General features: G+C 33.4%; 3 protein-coding genes across 3 annotated transcripts; all 3 read right to left on the minus strand.

Moving 5' to 3' along the window:
- Nucleotides 1-1690: 1690 nt before the first annotated feature.
- Nucleotides 1691-7671, minus strand: LOC104887948 (probable inorganic phosphate transporter 1-3). Its single transcript, XM_010672737.3, has 2 exons — nucleotides 7553-7671; nucleotides 1691-3590 (listed from the first exon to the last, which is right to left on the minus strand). Exon 2 carries the CDS (start codon nucleotides 3553-3555, stop codon nucleotides 1954-1956), a length of 1602 nt encoding a protein of 533 aa, XP_010671039.1. The 5' UTR covers nucleotides 3556-3590; nucleotides 7553-7671; the 3' UTR covers nucleotides 1691-1953.
- A 1685-nt stretch (nucleotides 7672-9356) lies between these two features.
- Nucleotides 9357-11512, minus strand: LOC104887949 (probable inorganic phosphate transporter 1-3). The gene has a single exon (XM_010672738.3). The coding sequence runs from the start codon at nucleotides 11051-11053 to the stop codon at nucleotides 9455-9457; it is 1599 nt and encodes a 532-aa protein (XP_010671040.1). The 5' UTR covers nucleotides 11054-11512; the 3' UTR covers nucleotides 9357-9454.
- A 10480-nt stretch (nucleotides 11513-21992) lies between these two features.
- LOC104887951 (probable inorganic phosphate transporter 1-3) lies at nucleotides 21993-25627 on the minus strand. Its single transcript, XM_010672740.4, has 3 exons — nucleotides 25557-25627; nucleotides 23804-24545; nucleotides 21993-23015 (listed from the first exon to the last, which is right to left on the minus strand). Exons 2-3 carry the CDS (start codon nucleotides 24523-24525, stop codon nucleotides 22130-22132), a joined length of 1608 nt encoding a protein of 535 aa, XP_010671042.1. The 5' UTR covers nucleotides 24526-24545; nucleotides 25557-25627; the 3' UTR covers nucleotides 21993-22129.
- Nucleotides 25628-26247: the final 620 nt, after the last annotated feature.

The following is a 26247-nucleotide window of genomic DNA, read 5'->3' on the forward strand; positions in this document are numbered from 1 at the left end:
AATTACTCACTTGACATCAGCTTCAGGAATTGGGTTACTTTAGCTGGGGGGCTGTCATTGTACATTTTGATTTTGTTAATGAACAACCACGAAGCCAAGAATGTACAAGGAGGTTGAGTGTGGAAAAGAGAGAAGTGGTGAACAGTATATGGGGGGGCATCAAATCAGTTATTAAATGGTGAACAGTAAATGTCAAATCATTTACTTTTTGAATTTTCGATTTTGTACATTGGATGTAAGGGGAATGTACATTGGCTGTCAAATCAATTACTTTTTGCATGTTGAATTGTGTGTTTTATTCTTTTTGCCTTGCGTTTTGGACAAGGTGCAGGATGCTCATCCTACACCTTGGTGCACCATCTACGCATTGGTCATGTAGCGCCTCCAGCTTCTATTCATGCTGTTATTTCATTGGCCGAGTTATGACATCGTTGAATTGGTCGCCATTATGAGAAAATAGTAGACGTGCTTACTTCCCCTTTATGTGCTCATAAGGGTAGTATAGATCATATGGGATAAGTACCCTTATGGGCACATAAAGGGGAAGCAATTATGATCTATAATACCCTTTATTTTAAGATATTTTAGGCAAAACTATTACTTGATACTAAAAGAAATGAAACATAAAATTAAATACGTAACTACGTGCACCTTCATTTGGTGAATAAGAAATATTTAAATACTTATAAATAGTATGTAAAAACATTTAAATTAACTATAAGTGATAAAATTCAATATTCAAGTAATGAAAGAACTAAATCTTTTTTGGAGTTTGTATTTTTGATTGACTTTGTATATGAGTTGTCTTTGTAATGAGAATGCCATATTTTTTATTGTTTATGATATTAATTTTTGGTAAGTTCTTGATTATGAATTTTTTTAGTTGATTGGATCTAAATTTAATTTGATTGAATCTTTTCTATTGGCAAGTTTATGTGATTGATAATGATATGAGTTGATTAGGTTTAATAGAGATCGATTTGGTTGTATTTTTTGGTAAGTTTATCTGTGTAATGGTTTTATGCTGTACAGGGGTGAATATGTAAATTGAAAGGGGGACACCATTGCCCACCTTGACTTATATAATACTAGTTGCATATGCACGCGATGTGTGCATTTACAATCTTATGTAGTTATATATAAATGGACATGTTTTTTTTTATCTAAAATTATTTTAATAGTGATGTAAATTTTTGAGGTTCTTTTGTGGATGTTATTATCTTTTTAAATTAGAGGTGAATGATTTTTAAATGTTCAATACCATCACTGTAAAATTTGGTCGATAATTTAATAATTTTCTTTTCAGCGACTTTAGTATAGTTCTTTAACAATTATAAATGTTAGTAAACCATATTGTTTGAACTTGTAAATATGAAATATTATGTTATCACGATATATTGCTAACTTTTTTTGTCTGAAGATTCTAATGGATTTAGTGAATTGATTGTGCCAATCTAGTTTTTGAAGTTATTAATGGTATTGCATATTTCATTTTTGACCTACTCATATGGCAAGTTTCATTGATTCTCATTTTTCATTTTTTTATAAAAGAAAAATAATATTTTTTAAATTATTAGAGGGTATTTTAGTCACTTCAAAAGAGGACACCACACCTCCTCTCTTGGCTTATATGATAGAGATAGATAAGTTCACAAATTAATTCACATTAATAATAATAGGTATCGATCGAGTACGCATACAATGTTTTTGTTGTATAGAATAAGACTTAACCAATTCATAATCACATAAGAATTAACTTTGTATTGAGTAATTAATTTCTTTGTAATTTGTTGTGTATACTAAAGCTTTCGTATGCAATTCTTTTTGTACATAACTACATACAACTTGCTGCACATATATTATATTCATACATCTATAGTTATTCCAAGTACATCATAAACTTCACCGATGAAGAAAAGAAAATCAATGCAAGCAATCTAATTAACAACACATTCAAGCTTTAGTGGCATAGTCATCATCTTTATCGCTATCATCAGGAGTAAGCTCACCAGCTGCCTCCTCAAGTGATTGACCTTTGGGCTCAGGCACTAACAAGGTGAAAACCATACCTAAAAAGTTGATGACACCAAGCACTATGAGTGAGTTCTTTTTTCCAATACCCGCAGGATAACCTTGACTCCTCTTAGCAGGGTCCTTCTCTTGGGAAGCATACAAAAATCCAAAGGCACCTACAATAGCTCCAGCCTTGCCCGCCGCAGCTGATATCCCATGGCAAGTAGACCTCAACCTAGCCGGGAAGATTTCAGCTGGTACTACAAATGTTGTGGCATTAGGCCCAAAGTTGGCGAAGAAGAAGGTAAGTCCATACATGATTAGGAATCCTACCCTATTTGCCCTTTGTTGCCAATGTTCATAAGGGATGGCAATGGCAAACATGAAGACAGTCATGAAGAAAAAACCCATCATTTGGATAGTAAAGCGCCCTATAACGTCGATGAAGGCTACAGTGAACCAATATCCAGGGACAGTTCCACATAGCGCAATTAGTGTTTGTGCTCTAGCAACCTTGTATACTTCTCTAATGGCACTCATTTCAGATGCGTCTGGAAGCCAGCCAATGGAGCTAAAGATGTTGCTTTGAAAAAGGTTCTGACTATAAAATGCAATGTCAAGTAAAAACCATGTGCTTGTGGTACCAAGAAGACGAAGGCCATATTTTCGTGCAAATTGTGCAGAGAATAGGCCAAACGAATTCCTGTCATCTTGGACTATTCTTTTAAGCTTGTCTTCCTCACCTTCGAGTTCAACTTGTAACACCTTAGACATATCCTCAGCAGCCTTTTTAGCGTTCTTTGCCACCAAAGCAGTATACCTAGCAGTCTCAGGCATTTGCATCCGCCAATAGTAGGTCATGGCAGCAGGAATGGCTCCGAAAATCAACACAACTCGCCAAATGTAGTCAGCTTCAGGTGTTAGAGATCCCTCGGGATCTTGTTCAAAAGAAGGTGGGTGGTACCTATTTTCAAATGCAGATGATACAATAAGTGCCACTATTCCCCCAGTCAATATTCCAATTCCTTGCATGGCAAAAACTGCTGCAATGAAGGATCCACGAGTCTTTTTGTTGGCATACTCAGACATAATAGTGGCGGATAGGGGATAATCCCCACCAATACCGAACCCAAGCCAAAATCGAAAGAAGCAAAGGGTGGTCATGACACCTTTTGGGGTGCTTCCAAAGGAGAGGCCAGAGGCGATAGAACAGGTTGTCATGAGAAGCAAGGTGATACCATAGACTGACTTCCTACCCATTTTGTCGCCGAGCCACCCAAAGAAGAGCTGACCAGCGAGGGTGCCGCACAAGGCTACACCACTGACGGCAGCAGAGACATTGATGGGTAAGGAGCCTGGTTCTGTAGGGTCAGAAGAAGTGTAGTATATACGGCCAAGGAGCTTGGTGACCACGGAAATGCAGAAAAGATCATAGGCATCCGTGAAAAACCCCATACCAGCAATGATAATTGCTGTGAAGTGGTACCATTGTGTTTTTGCTACATCAAGTGCCTTAAGAACATTTAACTGTTCTTTTGCCATTGTATGTTTGGTTTTGTTTTCTTTTATACAGTTTCCTGTGAAATTAATTTCGGGTTAGAGATGGTAATTATATACATCAAAATCAAAGCTTAACTTAACTTGAAGAAAACGAAAGTAAATTATATGGTGTTGTTTGGTTGGATTTGGAAAGTTACACTTTCTTTGTTTTTGCAATTACTATATATTCTCACTTCATGCAATTGAGTAATATTGGATGGTTAAGCATAGGAAAATGGAATTCCCTCATTTTGTGGATTATGTCAATTGTCAACCTAACAACCTCTTTCCTTCTATCTTCCTAGGAAATTAGACTATCCATGAATACAATGTCAACCAAACATCTACTCCCTTCCACTTAAAATGATATTCCTATTTGTAAGTTTGGCACTATTCGAAATATGTAAAAATTTAGCCATTTGAATAATTGATTGATTCTTTTCAATGAATATAGTACGATAATCAAATTTTTATAAATATAATTACCATAAAATAAATATTAATGATACAAAGCATAAATTGGTACACATGAGAAGAAATGTGAATATATTTTTTGGGACAAATGAAGTAGTAAAATGTTAAAAACCTTCTTCCCAATTGAATATTGTTATATTGCTTAGGTCTTACATCAGTGGAGTAATTAATTATAGCGATTATGATAGCAATACTGGCTGCTTATGTAATTAATTTCATAATATGATTTTTTTTTCTTGAGGGGAATTTCATAATATGATAATAGCAAGCTCTATTAGTTAAATAAGAATTTAATTGGCTGAAGCAATGCTGTCATGCTTTACTCTCTACCATAATATAATTTGCTTGTGAGGGAAGCGATACATCGTATATAATAAGAAGTCAACTATCTTGACCGAACTTATGATTAACTGATTTAATGATATAATATACTCCTTTCGTTCTAGATTATAAAGTATTGCTTTGACCGCATATAATATAAAAATGATTAATTAGATTCGTCTTAAAAAAATATTATAACAATATTTTTTTATTATATTACTAGCATAAATTAAGACTAATTAATATTTAAAGATTAACATCAAATATCATGGGTACCTTAAATTATGACTCAAAGTTATCTAAAAGTATATTTTCAGAGATAAGTAGTAACAAGTTGTTACAGTATATTATTATTAAAATTATGTAGTGATAAGTGTAAATATCTAAATATTATAATTTCTAAAAAACGGGAGGAATTATAAAGTCAAAAAACTTTTTAGTGAGCGAGGAAGGAGTTATCAATGGTAGGGTGTGGGTTTAGTATAGGTATTTTTTTATCTGATCACGTTGGGTGGGTTTAGTATAGGTATTTTTTATCTGATCACGTGGGGTTTATGATTATTCTCGGGATGTATACGTTTTGGGATAAAACTTGTATTCGCAGGTCAACTCTGGTGTGGTGTTTTATTGGTTAAAGTAAGGTTTGATTCACGTGTTCGTTCTTTGGATCCAATCAAGTTGGGTGAGTATAAATGATGCTATTTGCGTTCGAGTTTGAGCTTGTTTAGCTCGATCTGTTAGTATTTCGATTCAAGCTCACACCAGTCGAGTTTCTCGAGTAGTAGTTTGCAAGTGTCTCATGTTAAAAGCAATCCTAAGGTACAAAATATGTTGATTTTAGGTATTTTGCATTAGATATTGGATACTCAAACTTCTCACGAGTTTTTCGAGTCGAGTCTCGAGTTGCTCAACTCAACTCGCTAATATCTTGACTCTGGCTCGAGTTTGGTTTTAGCTCAAGCGAGTCGATCTTCAACTGAGTCGATCTCGAGTAACGTGTGAGTTGTCTTATCTCATACAAGCCTTACATGCATGCGATACGTGCGAACGTGTATATAAAAGTTAACATGAAAATCAAATGCAATAATAATTGAGCAACATGTAATAAAATGAAAATTGGGAGCATGAAATCATATGTGTAGCCTGATTGCATATTATTTCATGATAACATGAAATAATATGATAGTATGTTGTATAACTAACATCTAATAGCATGAAATAATGCCCCTAAAAAAACCTCAAAAATATATGAAGTAATATATTTTAGAGGTTTTATTTGGGTGATAATGAACGTGTAATCTGACTATCTGAGTACATAATTAATGCTCGGGTTTTTTTTTTTTTTTTAATTTTAGGCACTTTGTATTTGAGGTTTGGGTGAGCGGGTGCTGGGTATATTTTTTTGTGATATAATGGGATATTGAAGGTGGTTTATGTATGTATTTTTTCTGATTAATTTTTATTTTTTTTAATGATAAATTATTCTTTTTTTTTGAAATTTTTAATTAAATTATATGGGGTAAATTTTTGGCAATGCATTAATTTTGGTATCCCCTCCATTTACCTTAAGTATAGAGATACTCCCATAGGTCTAATCATTATTTGAGGGATAGATAGTTCTATATACTTTCTCCGTTCCGAAATAAGTGAAACATTTCTCTCATGAAGTTCTCACATAAAAGAGAAAAGTGTTTCACTTATTTCGGAACACATGAAGTATATAAATTTAATAAAAATTAGCCAACTCACAACTGATTTGGGCATGAAATAGATCCACTTAGAAGTTGCCTCTACATATCCAAACCTATTTTGACCATAAGTTGACTTGACCTAAAACTACATGTTGCAAAAATTCGTGTTCCTGCACAATCTATATAATCGGGTTGGAAAATCCTTGACACTAACAAACACGCCGTGTAGTGTTGACTCATTTATTAGACATGTTGAATATCTCAACTGTAATCCACTTTTTTGGTAAGTTGTTCATGTTGTATTATCGTGTTAAAGCTACTTTTTGGTAATTTTAAACCAATTTCTATATTAATGTCCAATTTTTTTTTAGCATCAATCGAGTTAAACAAGATCAGGCATGTCATGTTCGTGTTGGAAGCCTCAACACTAACCCAAACTATTTAGTAAGACATGTGGTACTGTATTGACCCATTTCACTAAACGAGATGAGAATTTTCAACCTAACCCATTCTATTTGTATATTGGTTTGTGTCATATCAACTTTTGCCAGCTCTACCTAAAATCGATGAAACACGTAATAAACCCTACCTAATTGTTGAACATCAATAACGTACACAAACTCAAAACTTAGTAGTGCAAAATTCAACATTCATCAATTCAACATTCATGTATTGTATTTTTTAAACAATTTTTTCTGTTTTATTATTAATATAACTAATTCCAACCCATAATTCTACTTTAATGTAGTTATTAAATCATTCTTTTGTTCTATTAATTGACTAAAGTATGGAACAATATTGACCCAACTCAAAATTTGATCTAACTCGACTATAAAATCATGAAATCAACTCCAAATGAATATTGAGGGATCTAACTCGATCCAATTGGAAGACAAACCTAAAATGACCCGACTCCAATGTGATTCAAACAACCTATTTACCATTAATGTCTTTGACTAGTTATTATTAAAAAATAAAAATATTCAAGTCCAAGAAAAGTCACATAATAAAGCTTGTTGTATGTATGAGTTAAAAGATATGATCGAAATTAGACATGCATGTAAATAGTATCAAAACTCACATTAAAGTATAATAATCACTAGTAAAAAAAAAAAATAGGGGTCTACTAATAAAAAAATGTAGAAAATTTGTCTTTGTTTTTGTCTCCAACAAGCAGGAAGCTACTACTATCACTATGGAAGAGTTCCTACAAAGGGAGAGAGTATAGCATAAACGCGTAAATTAAAATACAAGTCAACAGACTACTACTATTAACAGACAATACTTTAAAGTTTAAACTAAGTATTACTTGGTTTACTGGATGAAACCTGCACTTTAGGGGTGAAATTAAATTTTCTTATCTACCCTCTTATTCTCAAAAGGAACTGCTTAAAAAATTGAGTCCGATTAACCTGTACCAAGTTTCGGTCTAGTATGGCTCCTTCCCCTTACTAATAATCTTTTTTAAGAAAAAGTAAACATTACTTCAATTTAGTAGAGACACAGTCACAAACCTGGTCAGAAGAGTTGCATAACTTGCGTGGGCACACACAATGGAAGAAAAAGGTAGAGAAATGGAAACTCAGATAGCAGGCTAGCAAGAATTTGATTTGACTATGTGTCTATGTATGGGTTATGGGAGTGAAGTTACAAGAGAGCACGACATAAATATTTATATGCAATTGGAACACACAATTTATGTGGAATCTCCTGCAGCATCTCAAAGGCATATGCTCTCATGAGTCAACCATTTCGCCCATTTTTAGGCCATTGTAGCATGTACTATACTAGCATATAGTCAACGCTTTTAAGTTGTTTATCTTAATTGGATAACTCTAATATAATTGAGGGACTTATACAGTTCAATTAACTTATTATAATTACGCAATTCATGTTGATTATATGATAGATACTACATTAACTAATATCTTGTCTTGCAAAGAATATATCCATTGATGATTGATGCACCTGAAGAAATTATCACAGAATCCCAAATTTGTCGTGCCTCGCATAAGACTCCAGTTTAGTGGTTGAGGCCGTTTAATGAATAAGCCAACCTTAGACAGAAATTTATGATTAAAATTCCTCTGTTTAATTAATGCATCATTATTCAATGGAGTATAATTATTGAAATCTTAATCCTTTATTTTATGTAGATTAATCTTACTCATTTATTTAAATGGACCTTAAAAACATAATAAAAGAAAATAGAAAAAAGGTTAGTTTTAATAAGAAAAATGAAAACAAATGTAAGTTGCTTTGTCATCTTCTTTTTAGAGTATTGTTCCTTACTTTCTTAAGATGTTTTGTTATCACCATTAACAAATATTTATGGAATAAAGCCAATTAATATGTACAAATTTAATATATATAAATTTTGTTAGTGTAAATTTTTAATTATAAAGTCAACTAAATGAATGGCGTGAATATAATATTAAAAATAAATATTTAAATCAGACAAGTTATAATGACTATAATTTTATTTTAGCCATTATAAAATTATCCTTAATTATTTATCAGTAAGATAATAATTTTGATTTTCCATATCTATCAAACCACGACTTTGATTGTTAAAGCCATTAATTATTTATAAAATATACAAAGTCGAATAGTTGCAATTCCGGAAAACAAAGAAAGTGTAAAATAATAAAATTCCTACTTATTTTAGTGTTGCATTGGCTCTATTTGGGGAAGCATTTTAGTTACCTTAAATGATAAGGTGCTAACATATTTTAGGTGCTAAATTAAAATGACTTAAATGATAAGGTGCTAACATATTTTAGTTACCTCAATGATTAGTAGTGTTTGGGAGCATTAAAATAAAATTTCAGGTGGCTAAATTAAAATGACTTAAATGATAAGTTAAAAATTTTACCTTTTCAAAATTATGTCATTGAAATTTTGGAAAATCTTTCCAAAATTTTGACAACTAATTTTGCCAAATAGTTTATCAACTAATTTTGTCAAACAGTTAAACTAATCAGTTCCGACACTTTATCAGTTTCAGCTTATGTTTAGCCAATAATACCAAAAAGAGCCAATCAACACCAACCTGATGATTTTCTAATAATGAAAAATAACAATCTTTGATTACGGCTGGCAGAAGAGCTACCACAAACTGTAGAAACAAATAGTTGCAAAGGGAAATAATAAACAGCTCCATAAGAAACGAATCACCACCTTTGTTCAAATTCATTAGTTCATTACTAATACAATTCTTAAAATACAATCAAAGAGTACAAATGTCTCCCTTTAAAAAAAATACAAATGTCGTAAAACCAGACCAGAATTCAGGGAAACCACACCATATGAATAAAATACAAAGAAAACAACAGAAATATATAGTAGCATATATATTTTAATTTTTGTTACGAGTAAACACAAATTTACTCATCAGCCACTGTAGTAGCTAGTAATCAAGCGGAACCTCTGTAGTCATCCTCAACTTCTTCAACCTCAGCCTCTCCCGCTAATTCTTCAAGAGATTTACCCATGGACTCAGGTACGAATAAAGTACAAACCATACCAAGGAAGTTGATGACACTGAGCACAAAAAGGGAGTTCCTCTTCCCAATACCAGCTGGATAACCGTGATCTCTCTTGGCCGGATCCGGGTCTTGTGATGCGTAAACAAATCCAAAGGCTCCAACGATGGCCCCAGCTTTTCCAGTTGCTGCAGATATACCATGGCAAGTGGACCTTAACCTAGCTGGGAAGACCTCAGCAGGCACCACAAAAGTAGTGGCATTAGGACCAAAGTTGGCAAAGAAAAAGGTGAGCCCATACATGATGATGAACCCAATACGATTCTCCCTTTGCTGCCAATGTTGGTAGGGGAAGGCAATGGCAAGCATGAAAACAGTCATGAAAAAGAATCCCATCATTTGGATCCACCATCGTCCAATTACGTCTATGAAAGCAACGGTGAACCAATATCCAGGGACGGTTCCACAAAGAGCAATTAGAGTTTGAGCTCTCGCTATCATATATACCTCTCTTATAGCATTCATATCAGCTGCAGGTGGAATCCATCCAATAGAGGTGAAAAGGTCCTTCTGGAAAAGGTTCTGACTGTAGAATGCAATGTCAAGCAAAAACCAGGTACTAGTTGTTCCTATGAGGCGAATGCCATATTGGCGAGCAAATTGGGCAGTGAACAACCCGAATGATTGGCTAGAACTTTTTCCAATTTTTTCAATCTTCTCCTCTTCTACATCTATGTGAACCTTCAGAACCTTGGACATGTCAGCAGCAGCCTGCTTGGCATTCTTTGCAACCAAGGCAGTGTACCTAGCAGTCTCAGGCATCTGCATACGCCAATAGTATGTCGCAGCAGCAGGGAAGGCTCCAAACATCAACACAATACGCCACATGTAGTCTGACTCCGGTGGAAGGGAGGCCACAGGGTCGACTTTGAAAGGGGGAGGCTTGAATTTGTTCTCAAACGCGGTTGAAACTATTAAGGAAACTATCCCACCAGCTAAGATACCCATGCCTTGCATGGCAAAGACAGCAGCGATGAAGCTTCCACGGGTCTTCTTGTTAGCATACTCAGACATGATGGTAGCGGATAATGGGTAGTCTCCTCCAACACCGAATCCAAGCCAGAAGCGAAAGAAGCAAAGGGTGGTCATCACCCCTTTAGCACTTTTTCCGAAGGAAAGACCGGAGGCAATGGATGTGAAAACCATCAGAATCAAGGTGATACCATACACCTTTTTTCTACCCATCTTGTCTCCGAGCCAACCAAAAAAAAGTTGGCCAGCTAGAGTCCCACAAAGGGCAACTCCACTTACAGCAGCTGATACATTAATAGGTAATGCCCCTGGCTTCTTTGCTCCTACTTCAGTATAGTATAAGCGACCCAAAAGTTTTGTCACCAGAGAGATGCAAAACAAGTCATAGGCGTCTGTGAAGAAGCCCATACCAGCAATCACAATTGCTGTGAAGTGATACCATTGTGTTTTCGCCACATCAAGTGCGTTAAGCACTTCCAATTGATTTCCTTTGCCCATGATGATTTTTTTTTGTGTTTGCTATTTTTTTGTCTCCCTCTTTTTTTCTTCAATTAGTCATACACTCCCTGTAATCAGAGTAATATATCTACTTTAGTGATATGAAAGATACTTGTCACTACAATTACAATTTAACAATTGTTTAAACTCTAAGGCCAAAGAAAGACATGTCAATCCACTAAACTAACAATATAAAGAAAATATGGAGTATAACATAAATTTTAGAGAAGCTCATGATCTGTGCGCTTATCCACACCCGGGAGTATTATCCTTGAACGGGTCAGTCGCTCAACTAGGGTATCAAGGACAAGTATGAACTACGAAATTTTTACTGAGGATAAATGCTTAGATGATTTTAAAGAATTGTTGTTTTATCAGTTGAAACAATATGTTATTTTGTAACCTGCCAACTCAATTTTACGTTGTTCATTATGAAATGATACCCTATATGGAGACAATGTCAATAGAAATACAAGTCAATTCTTTTCCTAGTTTACATGCAAACTATAAGTTTCTTGCTAGTATCTAAACATTGATTTTTTTTTTTTTCAGCTGGTCTTCCTTGAGGTGTCCGATGCTCCAATGACAGTGCATCATGTAAATGCATTATCAATACCCTATTACCATTTTTCTTGCTTATTAGTTATATAACTTTAAGCTAACTCTTATCAATAACCCAATATTGTTAAATTATGGGCCTGGGCCGCACCCATCACAAGGAGAGAGAATCCACTTCACAACACAAAGGAGGTTCCACCATAAAACCATATGGCAATAAGGGGAGTAACCCTTTTGTATTATAAAGTGAACCCATCTCTCTTATTTAATCAATGTGAGACACTCACATGTAGTGTGCGCTATACATCATAGCTTCAACACATATACATGAAGTATCCATCATCGGTTACCCCTTTCATGCTAATCATTTAACTAATAACTCACATTGCACACGCAAATATCTTACACTCTATTATTCAAGGACGGTTTCAAGATATAATATAGGTTGGGAATAAGAAAATTGTTATGAGAAGAACAAAATTGAAAGTGGAAAAGTAGGTAAATTTCCCTTTTTGTTTTTCTCATATTTTGTTTGTAAGAGGGGGTCACGTACCCAATGGTTTCTTTATAAAAAAAGTTAAATTATATAATATATGTACAATCTAAGCAAGGTCTTGGGTACGAGTCTCACAGTATGCAGAAATTCTTGTTGGGAGACTCACCCACTCAATGCAGGTGTGCAAACAAGTCGATCTAGATGTACTCGGATCTCTGGTGAACTGGTGTACAGGTGTACTATGTGTAAAGTATCTTATTCTAGTTTATGAACCTATATATGGTTCTCTAATCTTCTTTAAAACTCTAAGGCTAACTCTTCATGGCCTCTAGTTTAATCTAATCTCAAATTCGCGTTTAAAAAAAGTTTGTTATTCTACTTACTAAAGAATCAATATTCGTAGAAATATGAAAGGGCAGTTGCTACCCTAAATTTTTTATATAGGTCTCAGGTCTGCTTATATATGATACAAATGGAATTTACACTCACACATCGGATATTACACTTAGACTTACTAAAGTATCGTGATTGTATACCCTACCAGTTCTTGGCGTAGTTCATAAGTATGGTGATCGAAGGATACTTTGATTAAATTACGGTGAACGTTTAATGCAGATAATCTTATTTACTAATGCATATGCAAATTTTTTAATTACACAGAGATAAGAATGCTGGAAGGCAATTACAACACGAGTATGCAAAAGGTACTGATATGAAGACTTAATGACGATGCTAAATATTAAGAAAAGAGGATTTAAAGAGCATGCATAAGGTAATTAGCATCATAAAATTACCCTTTTCTTTACTAATATATACTTTCTTGTTCGCATTGGTGAATATATTTATGTTCATGCAAGAAGAAGGCTTGTTAATTGATGCAAAATGTAACAAAATAGAATATAGATAATATAGTTGTAAATTTTGGAATAAACAAAGTATCTTAAACAACTAAATGTAACAAGCATTTACCATCACGTTGACGATTAATCTTAAAAAGAATTAAAGCTACTAAAAAAACTAACAACTAGCAATACCTAACAACTAATTCTCCTCAGGGTTGAGAAAAACTATATGCAAACCGAATAATTAGATACTGAACTAATAAAATTTAACGAACTAGGTACCTGCTCCAAAATATAAGTTATCAAATCAAATAATATGAAACTAAATGGGTCAAAAGAATTAATATAATTTTTTTCTTTTCAATACAGGATCAATTTACACTTTTTGTAAATAATAATAGTGCGACCTCTTAGCTATTACTATAGTGGAAATCACATGGTGATGCGGGTACTTAGTGTTGAATAATATTATAAACAACTAAATTAATAATTGTACTATAAAAAAATTAAAATATTGTAAGTTTTCAAATCTAGTTACCATATTGGATACCCGATATTCGATCCGAAAATCTGAATACCCGAATCTCATTATCCAAACTTATTCAGTTCGGTTTATGGATATCATTTTTTGTATTATCGTTATTGGATACCTGATCCAAAAACGATATTGGTTCGAGTACCTGACCCATACTCAACCCTAATTAATTCTGCTCACACAAGGTACTATAATAAGGTTTTACTAAACCGGCCTAGATAGAATGTTTGTATCATTAAATGAAACAGGTTTCATAAGTGGAGATGAGAGAGAGAGAGAAACTAACCTGTCTTAAGGCAAGACATGCACTCACAAGAGGGAAAATGAGTTGAGGGAGTAGAGAACTGGTGAAGGTAATGGAAGAAGAATGATAAGTATTTAAAAGGGTATCATGTTTACACATTCTCCCAGAATACTCTCCGGCATATATTAGGGATATACTCTCACTTTACGAGTCAAATACTATTCTTTTGATCAGGATTTACATGTTCGCATGAATGTATCTAAAATTGGAGGTCCTTATCTCTCTTACCTGATATTAGCTACATTAACTGTCTTACATGTTTTGAACAAATCAATAAGTACGGTATCTTTCAATAAACTAACTCATATTTGTTAATCAACAACATACTTAGAAAAGGACATAGGATATCGGATATATCTTACAATCCTAAGTTTCATAGTGTAATAGATGGGCTTATAATATTATGTTCCGTCCACTTAGGTTGGAGGGATATTATACTCTCTTCAACACTAAAAATGATGTAGGAGATAAACTGTCATATAGGAATGACTATGTGCGGAGTGGAATGAATTATGAGATGTAGTTAGGAATGCACAATAATTTTAGCTTACAGTACAATCGGTAAATAGTGGATTTTAACTAAGAACATGTGCAATTACGACGGCCATCTTGTTGGAAGTATAATCAATAAGGAAACCGGATATACCACTCCAAGGCACAGAAACTACCCTTTTCTATTAGTTTAATTTCGCCTCTCTAGAATCACCGGGTTAACATGAAATAACTAATGAGATACAATGGAGGAAAAACAATTCACAAGAGGATCTTCTATGTGAATCAACAAGAACTTTTGTGTTTGTTGTTTGTGAAGAACATTAGAGAAAAAATGCTGAATTTTCTCTAAAGCAAAGCAAGTTTTAGTGATATCAAAAACTGAATTCTTTTCCTCCATCAAATGAATGACAAAGGTATTATATAAATATTACCTTCATTGATTAGAGTAGTTATTGCCTTAATATCCCTTTAATCCTCTGATTAAGAATCCCAAACGTCATTAAAAGGATAAGTACACAATACAATGGTTAAAAACCGTTCACGCAAAATTTCACTCTCCGAAACAGTATGTACGCCGCGAGGCGCGATACAGATCATCGCAAACCGCGACAGTGCGCTGGTCGCGACCCGCGACGGGTGTCACGACCAGTGACGTCTCCCTGATCGCGACCCGCGACGGATGTCGCGACCAATGACGAGCTTCTTGTTTCGCTTGATTGTTTCACATGTTCAGCGTCTTCTAATCTTAGCATACTAGACCTCCAGCTCTTCTAGTATAGAACCATATGAACTTATGAACCCATTACACTATAAATGTAAGCATTGTTATGAGTAAGGTCTTGCAGCGTTAGTCTATTTTAATTCGGTCGCAGTTAGAGGGCCTATTATATCTTTTTAAGCAGTCCAATTCTCACTACGTTGCCAAACCATACCCTAATGTGTTCTCCATTTTCAATAGCCCATGAGCTATTCTTGGACAATAAATCCCACCCTTTTCCAATCCCTTTCTACACATGTGAATCATACTTAAAACTTGTGACGTTGTTTTTGTGAACGTATATGGCAAAAATACATTCTTTAGCAGCGCTTGACTTCCTATGACACATGTTCCACCCAAGCTTAGCCATGGACACCAGGTTCAAAGCCATATGATTCCTTATTCATAGACCCCCTTTTTCCTTTGGGAGGAATGTAGTATCTCTATTCACTAGATGCATTCCTTTTTTTATCCTTCGTGTCTCCCCAAAGGAGATTATTACGAATCCTATCTATATCTTCTAATTACGCTTTAGGAAGGCACGTGGCTTGCAGAGTCGACTGAACTAGACAAAGTCTCCCCGCTTTATTTAGAAATGTTGTTTTCCATTTAGCCAACCTACTCATCACTTTATCCACGACGAATTGAACTTTTGCTCTTGACGGATTTTTGTGAGAAATGGGGAGACCTAGATACATACCTAAATCTACCGACTCACGGATATTTAGAGTATCTTGGAATAAGTTTCTATCCTCTTCATTTGTATTGATCGAGAAAATTAACTTGCTTTTGTTTTCGTTAATCTTTTGACCAGACTTATGACAAAAAGCATTCAGCACCTCTCGAACGGTAAACGCACTGATCTCATCAACTCTCCCAAAAAGAAGGAGATCATATGCAAACATCAAAGCACAATAGAAGCTTTGGATATAAGAGTTTGAGCTCCATAAAGTCAACAATAGTACTTTTTATTTAAAAGAAAATTTTCATTAATTGAAGGTCAAACGACATTTACAATAGGGATTTAAGAAAAACAAGATACAATCAGACAATGTTAAATCAAATTCGTCTTCAAAAAAAGCTACAATGAATCAGATCGAGCAATACAACGTAGCCCTCTTGTATTGGCTAAATCAAGCAACTATTGATGATGCAGTCTATCATTTTGACATAGTCTGAGAAGAGCAATCTTGATCGAACCTTGTTGACCGTATCCGAGATTCCAATACCTTCATGTTGAGTCTCGAACCTCAACCAAGAACAATTTCTCGTACATAAAGACAAAAAAACTATACTCACAACTCCCATAGGGGAGAAGGAGACCTCTCCATGGCAGAACTAAAATTCTCATAATAGAGATTGAAAAAATCTCAAAAAGAGCGACTAATTTATCCAACAAGATAAGAAATAAAGAACTAAAAACTGGAAAAGGGGGGGGGGGGAGCTTATTATGGATGAAATCATCCATAATAGTTCCTAACTGATAAAGAAAGGATACAGAAGGCTAATATTTGAAAGAGAAAAGAGAGAGAAAGAGAGGGAGGAGAGGCGGTTAGGTTTCACTTAGATATCGGTCAACAATAGTCAACAATAATACTTAATGCTATGGTTTTAGCCTTTCTCCACACAAACAAAGTCAACGATTAATAAATTGCTTTTTGTCATTGTTGGAGTAGTAGTGAAAATTTATTTATTTTGCATTGTTGATAACTTGTGAGAATAAGTCACTATGGCACATCGCAAAAAAGACAAAAAAAAAAAAAAATGCAAGCAAATAATTGATGTCACAGTCTCACATATACTGGTTACTGATGGAAATTGTTCACTATGTACGCTACAACTCCGGTCCCGTCGGGAGAAAAAAAAGCAGAGTTCACTTACAACTCCGGTAACAATCATTATTTAACATATATAAATCATATATTATAACAAAATAATTATTCCTCATCTCTTGGGTCTTGGATTTTTTTCATCAAATTAACAATTGGATATATCATCTAATTACTATCAAATAAATAAAAAATTGCATATTGTTTCATGGCCAAACAATATTCCGATAGCAACATTATTAAATTTTCCTGGATTGAGAGTTTGACCAATACATCCAAGTTTAGTGGTGTATACACTATAACATATGGAATCTTTATATAATTTAATAATAAATGTTCATTGAGCCTAACACAAGCTCGTATTGAATGTCCCCCCGTTAAAAAAAAGGCGCTCTTGTTGAATGAGAGTTGGGCAGTTGGCCACATAACCCTAATGTGATTTTATCATTAAATCAATCGACGATAGATGGAATGTTGTGTTAGCTTATATACACATTCTTTCTTGTTAATACATAAGATACAATTAGTAATAGTTTTTTTTTTTGAGATATACAATTAGTACCAGTTAACATGAAGCTTAACCTATAAAATACTGTGTAAAACTCAAAAATACTAGAGTTGATCTCTTGCCTAGTTGCCCTTCTCTCTTCTCTAAATAAATCATAGTCTTCTTTTAGCCAGTTCGGCATTGCACCATTTGATGGTAATAAGCTTTAAAATATTTTTTTTTCTTACTAGTTTTATTATTAATCCTCGATCCCTCTTCTTTTTAGGGTTTTTAATTCAATTATTGGTTCTTTGTCCTTGTAGTTGTAGTAGGAGATTAAAATTGAATTATTTTTATTTCTCCTTTGTGGGAACTCAGAGTTAGTTATTTATTGTTTTTCAAAAGATGCAACTCATTGATTTTTGTTACTCAATTTTTTAGCCAATACTACATTGGATTATAGTTTTGCTTCACATGATCAAATTAAGAAACTAACTTTCTCCTTATTAACGGAAAACAATAGATGTTATAACAAACAGAATAAAGTAAGGAAATATTAAAGAATAATATACCCCGTCAAAAAAAAAAAGAATAATCTACACAAGAATTTATATGGTTCACTAATAATATTTAGCTATATCCACATGCACAAGAAAGATGTTTTATTATCTTTTAGGAGACAGAGTATAGTATGAATGTTTCGTAACGTCTTACAAAATCTTGCAGGATGGAAGAGCCCAAAACAAAGGGTCTAGTGGTACGGATCCTGAAAAATGACCCACGTGGGTTCGAAATTGTTCAAACATAAATCCTAAATTACTTTTTACTATCTAGATTACAGTTTTTAAAGAAAAGGAAAACTTTCAACCATTATACTTAACAAAACTTCCATTGTTGGTTACATTACAAAGAAATAACTATATATCTATGATATGAAACATGAAAAAAAAAAATAGAAATATTAGCAACTACCACAAATATGAAATCTAAAATGGCTACTTAACAACAAATCAACACGATGGTAACACTAATAAGCTCTTTGCATTTTTGGTGATATTGTGATGTATAAAATTCTCTATGTAAAAAATTAATATTCGCACTTTTAGTTTATAACATGCACATTTAAAAATTATAAAAATGTATAACATTAATCCTTCACATTTTAACACACTTCTCATTGCATATCATATAAATATATGAGTCGTGAATCAAGTGATCGACATTCGGCACAATGAAGTTTTGACTAATTTTACTTAGTACGTGTTTAATTTATTACTTAAGCAAGGGAAATAGGAAGAGAATGGAAATTAAACCAAATTCATTACCTACTATTATTTTTGTTTGGTGGGAAGGAAAGATTTAATATATTAGATAAAAAGGAGAGCTAAAAAAATAAAAGAAGATAAAGTGTAAAATATTTAGCAGTGTTATTTTGCTTGCCTTTCTTATTGACTTTCATCAAGTTTATACACAATAGCACAAGGTTACCACTGAGCCAAAATTGCATATGTTTAGTATTATGCGCGTGTCTTTTATAAAAAGGGTATTTGTTTTCCAATTTCTTCTTTTTTTTTCGGGATCCGCGTGGGTTTAATTGAACCCACGCTGGATTCGCCACTGGTGGAAAGCCTAAAATCTTTGTTTCTTTTAAGTTTTTTTTTTTTTGTTTCTTAGGTTATAATAATGTCTCCAGCGAAAAAGGGTTATTTTCTTTCGAAAGACAAGGTTTTTTCGATCTCCTTTGAAAGACAGGTTTTTTCGAACTCCTTCGAGAGACAAGGTTTTATTTGCGTTTAATAGGGTCTCCAGTTATGTCGGGTTACTATTGATGTTTAATGGTCGGGTACGAATTACGAATTCAACACAAGAATTTTCTTCCCCACAAAATTATGAAGCGACGACAGATCCACTTAAAAAGTTGTATGAGACAATAGAACGAGAATATGCCTAATTGTTATATCTATGTATTTGGATTCTCAACCCTTCACCAGTTAATTCTTGTTTTATTTTTGTTTCCAATATCATTAATTGTCAATAGTAGATGTCATATAATTTTAATTAATGAAATATAATGTCCTTTGGACTTCGTTCAAATAAAATAATAATTAGAGTATCTAGTCTCTCCCGGATGGGCTGCGTTTCTGGGCTGGCAAGGGACTCGTACATGTGGGCTTGTCTCTAAGATAAAAAGGCCTGTAGTTCAAGAAGCTGCACCCCAATAAAAGCTGGGCTACGTAAGGACTTGAGGCCGATAGCCCGAAAATAATTGCTATGCTAGTATGAAGCTCTTAGACTTAGCAGATCTAGTACTCAGATGCGCGCGAATTGGCCCAATGGGCCATAAAATTTTGAACTTATGTTGATTTTGTGCAATTTGTATCGTTGGAAAATTTTACATTTAGTTGTGACTAGACCTGGTTATTTTGACAAGATAGTCCAATGGTTAAAGAGTTAAAATTAATTTCATAGGACTTTTATTGAATAGGACTTTAATGGACAGGTCATTATTGAATATGGTCCTTATAAGCCCAATAAATAATTTTAAAACATAAAATATATATTGTAAAAGAAAATTTCATGTACGAAACTCGTAACCTGAATTGACCCGCCCCACTATGACCATTTATGAACCGACATGTTTTTGACCTGCACCGGCTTTGACCTGACCAGCCCAATAACCAGGACTAGTTGTGACCGAGCAAAATTGAAACCCACTCAAGGGAAAAGTTGTTATTATTCCTATCCATGATTAGCCAAACACGTTACAACCCTGACCGAAAAAAACTAGATGTAGTCACGACTCACGACAAATACTATCCGTAAATAATCATTTTCCTGTCAATATTAGATTTTGTCCATGCATAAAGTTGGCTTCATTTTTTTTAACATCAAGTGATTATATGATAGGAATTGATATTTTGAGAATATTTAGTAACAAAATTTCAATACTAACATTTAATAAAATGTATTCTCCATTTAGTTAAGAGAAACATCTATATTTATATTTATTTTACAAAATATGATGAATATAATATAATATAATATTTTATATATATATATACATACATATATATATATATACATACATATATATATATATATATACATATAATAATATATATGTATATATATATATATATGTATATATATATATATATGTATATATATGTACATATATATGTATATATTATATATATATATATATATATATATATATATATATATACATCATATATATATATATATCATACATATATATATATATATACATACATATATATATATATATATATACATATACATATATATATACATATACATATATATATATATATATATATATATATATATATATATATATATAAATAAGTGAGTTTATATGAGAATGCATACTTAAATAAGAAATGATAATGGATTTTACGCATTGTAACTCTAATGAACAATTTGGGGTCTAAAAATTTTTAGGGAGGTATAACTCTAATGAATAAGTGTTGTAACTTTAACATAATCGTGTGGTTGAGATTCATTCTCATTTCTCATGTGAGGAGCATTCTCATGTGATATTTATATATATAGGGGCAAGATCACATGAGAATGCTCCTTGACATGAGAAATGTAAATGAATCTCTTTTTTTTTTTTTTTTGCTAAGTAAGAAAGAAATATATTTCAAACCAAACATCATTACAACCAACATCTAGACTTTGAAAGGACAAACCAACTAGGTTGGACTCTCCAACTCAAAGCTAGGCACTAATTAGTAATTACAGACTTGTTGTGTAATACCTCTCATCCATTCTCTATCTCTCCTACTAATCCTCTTTGGGAGAATACTATAGACTCTTTCTATTACAGAATGTTGAATTCTATTAACTATACTATTCACAGACCCAACTTTCTTTTCCCAATACACATCATTCCTAGCCAACCATATGTAATAAAACACAGCTGCTACTGAATGTGAATGAATCTCAACCACACGATTAGATTAATGTGACAACACTTGTTCATTAGAGTTATACGCCCTAAAAATTTTTGAGTCCAAAAAAAAAATTTGAATTTTTTTCTAATATTTTGGAGTTACATCACTTATTCATACTCCCTCCGTTTCATTTTAATTGTTACGCATTGATATTTTACACTATTCCCAAAATGCACTTTGACCCTCGTTTGTGATCTATATGTGAATAAAAACATAGTCATGTAGGATCTTGATAAATTCATCTTAATATGTATTTTATTAATATGTACTTTATAATTTTTACAAATACAAAACTAGAGATATATATCGTCAAAGTTTCGCATTGGCATGCGTGAAAAGTGTAAGTGTAACAATTGAAATGAAACGGAGGGAGTAAGAGTTATAGCGTGTAGAATTTATTTTCATTTATCATGTAAGTATGCATTCTCATATGAACTCACTTCTATATATAATGTTAGTTGATGCAAAAATCAGAGTAAAACGGCGATGTATAAGAGCAAAAAGTTGTCGATTTAAAAGCACCCAAGCAAGGAATAGTTATTCTTGATCAACAAATACCTCCAAGCAGATCAGGCCATCACATCACTGGCACATTGATCTGCTTATAGAAATGTACAATCTTTAATAACATATACAAATTTCAAAATCTCTAGGGATATGAATATGATATATTACATTGACATTTATGTTATACAATCGCAAACACCAAAACCAAAATAAAACACTTTGAAGTAGGTACGTAACACTACCTTAGCAAAACAAGAGCATTAATTAAGAGCAAATTTTTAGATAATCATACTACTGAAGAATTTCCGCGAACATTAGTTTCCTCTTCATCTTCAATAGGAGCTTCATTAGCTGCTTCTTCCAATGACAAACCCTTAGCTTCTGGCACCAAGAAAGTAAAAAGCATACCTATGAAGTTAATCACACCAAGCACAATAAGTGAGTTCTTCTTTCCAATACCAGCTGGATAACCATGATCTCTCTTTGCCGGGTCCTTCTCTTGGGAAGCATATACAAAACCGAAGGCTCCAACAATGGCTCCGGCTTTACCTGCCGCAGCTGATATACCATGGCAAGTCGACCTTAACCTAGCTGGGAAGACCTCAGCAGGGACAACAAAAGTTGTTGCATTAGGTCCAAAGTTGGCGAAGAAGAAGGTAAGTCCATACATAATGATGAACCCAATACGATGCTCCCTTTGACTCCAGTAGTCATAGGGGAAAGCAATAGCAAACATGAAAATAGTCATCATTAGGAATCCCATAAGTTGGATGATCCATCGCCCTATTACGTCTATCAGGGCTACAGTGAACCAATATCCAGGGACAGTTCCACAAAGCGCGATCAAAGTTTGGGCTCTAGCCACCTTGTAGACTTCTCGTATGGCGCTCATCTTGCTTGCGTTCGGGATCCATCCAATAGAGGTGAAGATGTCCTTTTGGAAAAGATTTTGACTGTAAAATGCGATGTCAAGTAAGAACCAGGTAGTAGTGGTGCCAATCAAGCGCATGCCGTAAACTCGAGCAAACTCCTTTGTGAATAGCCCGAATTGTTTCTTCGAATCTTTCCCTATGTCTGCTATCTTGTCCTCCTCAGAATCAATGGTTACTTGTAGAACTTTTGACATGTCTGCTGCTGCTTGCTTAGCATTTTGGGCAACCAAAGCAGTATACCTTCATAATATTGTAAAATAAAATCTCGTTAGAATATTTCGATGTGTATCGTCAAATCATTATTTATTAGTACTTTATTTATAAAGTATTCAGAAAAATTCCATTTGGTACCATCGTACTTGGTGCTTTTCATCTAGTACCAAATTGTTTTTCGGATTCTATATGGTACTACTATAGTTTGGACTTCTTCTCTATTGTAATATTCTGTTACAACGATAACATACAAGTGGAATTTACCAAGTATTTAACTAGTAGTATGTGATTAGAAGTATTAGCGGTTAAAGATGTGCATCGTAGCAAATTGTGTAAAAGCAAATGGTAGAAATAAAAAAAAAAACAAGAGGGGTATCGTAGCAAATTGTGTAAAAGCAAATGGTAGAAATAAAAAAAACAAGAGGGTTATCAAAATTGTACTATGAGAGAATTTCTAATACACCTTTCGTTTTAAAATATAATTCCCATTTTTATTTTGGGTGTCCCAAAATATAGTTCCCGTTTCCATATTTAGTTTCATTTTTTTTCCGTAATTTGTTTTAAAAAACCGTGTCTCATCATTTATTTGTTTCTTGAATTTTGTTTTTTCCTTTGTTTATTCAACCAAAATGTTACGATTAATGTTCTTTCACCAATCATTCTCCATTCTCTCTCCTAAAATCATCTTTTCTCATACAACATTTATTTAAATAAAAAAAATCTTTACTATTCTTCTTAGATTTTACTTGCACAAATTACAGTGAAAAAAAGCAAATGGAAATTATATTTTGAAACGGAGGGAGTACAGTAAATACCTTGCAGTTTCAGGCATCTGCATGCGATAATAGTAGGTGAGACCGGCAGGGAAGGCACCAAACATCAAGATGACCCTCCAAATGTAGTCAGATTCAGGTGTAAGTGATCCAGCAGGATCTTCTTCAAATGAAGGTGGCTTAAACTTGTTCTCAAAGGCCGCGGACACAATAAGTGAGACCACACCACTTACCAAGATTCCAACTCCTTGCATAGCAAAGACAGCCGAAATGAAGGCCCCGCGAGTCTTCTTATTAGCATACTCAGACATGATAGTCGCGGAAAGTGGATAGTCTCCTCCAATACCAAACCCAAGCCAAAATCGGAAGAAGCAAAGAGTAGTCATGACGCCCTTAGCCGTGTGGCCAAAGGACAATCCTGAGGCTAACGATGAGAAAACCATAAGGACTAAGGTAAGACCATACACCTTTTTCCTGCCTAACTTGTCACCTAACCACCCAAAGAAGAGCTGGCCAGCGAGCGTACCACACAAGGCCACACCATTAACCGCGGCGGAGACATTGATGGGTAGGGAGCCCGGCCGTACTGGGTTGGGCTCGGTGTAGTAGAGCCGACCTAAGAGTTTTGTAACCAAAGAAATGGAGAAAAGATCATAGGCATCGGTGAAGAAACCCATACCAGCAATGACGATTGTTGTGAAATGGTACCATTGTACCTTTGCTACATCAAGTGCATTAAGCACTTCTAACTGGCTTTTGGCCATTAGTACCTAACCTTTGAAACCTGCGAGAAGAAAAAGATCGATCATGCACTTTCACCATTAATGATTTTATATGATAAACTACTTATTGCAATGCAAAAAAAATTAAGACTGTTGTTTTTGATGTAATCATAGAATAATGAATCCCAAAAATAAAATAAGAAGAATTTGTATCATTTTGTTGCTTTAAAATTCATTTCTAACACTTTCTTTTTGTCCATAATCGCTAATGCAGTATACCTTTCTTTGATCTTTAAGTTACGTATTAGTACGTAATTAAGATTAAAAAAATTAATATTTTTAAGGAAAAACATATTGATACATGAACTCTTACATACAAGATTCAACATAATACTTTTTAACAATTTAAATTAATAGAACTGACGACTGCAGTTTTCAGATTTTGACTATCAAAAGTCAAGTTTTTGCCGTATCATGCATTACACCTTTTTTCCGGTAATTTTATTTTTTGGTTAGACTAGCTCTTTCTAGGACCATCTTACAATATCCCTTAAGATGGTGGAAGAAAACATAATGGCTATCAACTAATAATATTTATATGGCCTAAAGCAAAGATTATTCATCTTACCAAATATCAATAAAAAAATTAGTAATATTTATATAGACCTAAAAAAATCATAAAAGCCATGCGATTTTACTTGTTTCACTTGGTACTAATTAATAATTACAACTACTCCCGTGCATGCTTCCAAATCTTTTTTACGTGTTTATTTAACACGTAAAAAATAACAGAAATAGGTAAAAGCAAGATAAAAGAAAATCAAAAGTGAAATAAAATATTGAAAAGGAGGGAGAAAAAAAATGTGACACATGGAAAAACTATTTATAAGAATCGAAATATAAATTATTTTCCTTATAACATTCCTTATAACATAAAATAGATTTATGAAGAATAATTTTTTAATAACTAATAATAAGATATGTAAGTATGAAGATAATTAAGGAGATAATGGTATAACCTTATAGGAATATAAGATTACAATTTACAAACTAGACTGAGAGTTGAGACCAACCTGCTGAGTGAGAAGATTAGGGACAGGAGCCTGAGAAGCTTGTCAAGCTAAAAAAAGGACTTATGATTTAGATGAAGGTAATGGTGAACGATGTCGAGTATTTATATGCATGAATGAGATGCCAGCTTAATTTTTATGGCATTAATTATTAGTTAGTATTAGCTTAGTTATGCTGTCGTTTCTGTAAGTCAATCAAACGACCTTTTCTTATATTGTAGGCAAGGCCGATCCACATTGAAGAATAAATGCCGTGGGACCAACCCTCTGCAAATTTGTCATTAAAAAATTCTACTTTGTCTCTCAATTTTATTATATAGGTTTATAGAATGTAAATCCAGCCATCAAATTTGTGTTAAAAATTTATAGTTATTTGGTTGACATTAAAAAAATATTAAAAATAGAATTAGTTTCTCAAAATTTAAAGTTCAATAACTTACACCATTTCTTATTACTGTTATATATATACAAAAGAATATAATAAATTTTCATCGATAACTTTGTAGTTTTTCGGTTTCAATGGCAAACTTGTGGTTTTCAAATTCTCACAAATGACCTTGTACTTTTGTTACGTTCAATTCCTAAACATGATTTTTTCCGTTAAATCTAATTGTTAAATCAATGCACGCAAATGAGATGTTTCTGAAATGCAAATTGAGGGAAATTTGGTCTTTTTTTTTTTTTTTACAAATTT

Source organism: Beta vulgaris, chromosome 3 (assembly GCF_026745355.1).
Source record: "Beta vulgaris subsp. vulgaris cultivar EL10 chromosome 3, EL10.2, whole genome shotgun sequence".
Taxonomy (NCBI): Eukaryota; Viridiplantae; Streptophyta; class Magnoliopsida; order Caryophyllales; family Amaranthaceae; genus Beta; species Beta vulgaris.

Bases quoted from the DNA above. Each gene is read 5' to 3' on its own strand.
- LOC104887951 (XM_010672740.4), bottom strand. From the start codon at position 24,525: ATGGCCAAAAGCCAGTTAGAAGTGCTTAATGCACTTGATGTAGCAAAG. The intron at 23,016-23,803 runs GTATTTACTGTA...AATATTATGAAG, and splicing joins CAGATGCCTGAAACTGCAAG to GTATACTGCTTTGGTTGCCC.
- LOC104887949 (XM_010672738.3), bottom strand. From the start codon at position 11,053: ATGGGCAAAGGAAATCAATTGGAAGTGCTTAACGCACTTGATGTGGCG.
- LOC104887948 (XM_010672737.3), bottom strand. From the start codon at position 3,555: ATGGCAAAAGAACAGTTAAATGTTCTTAAGGCACTTGATGTAGCAAAA.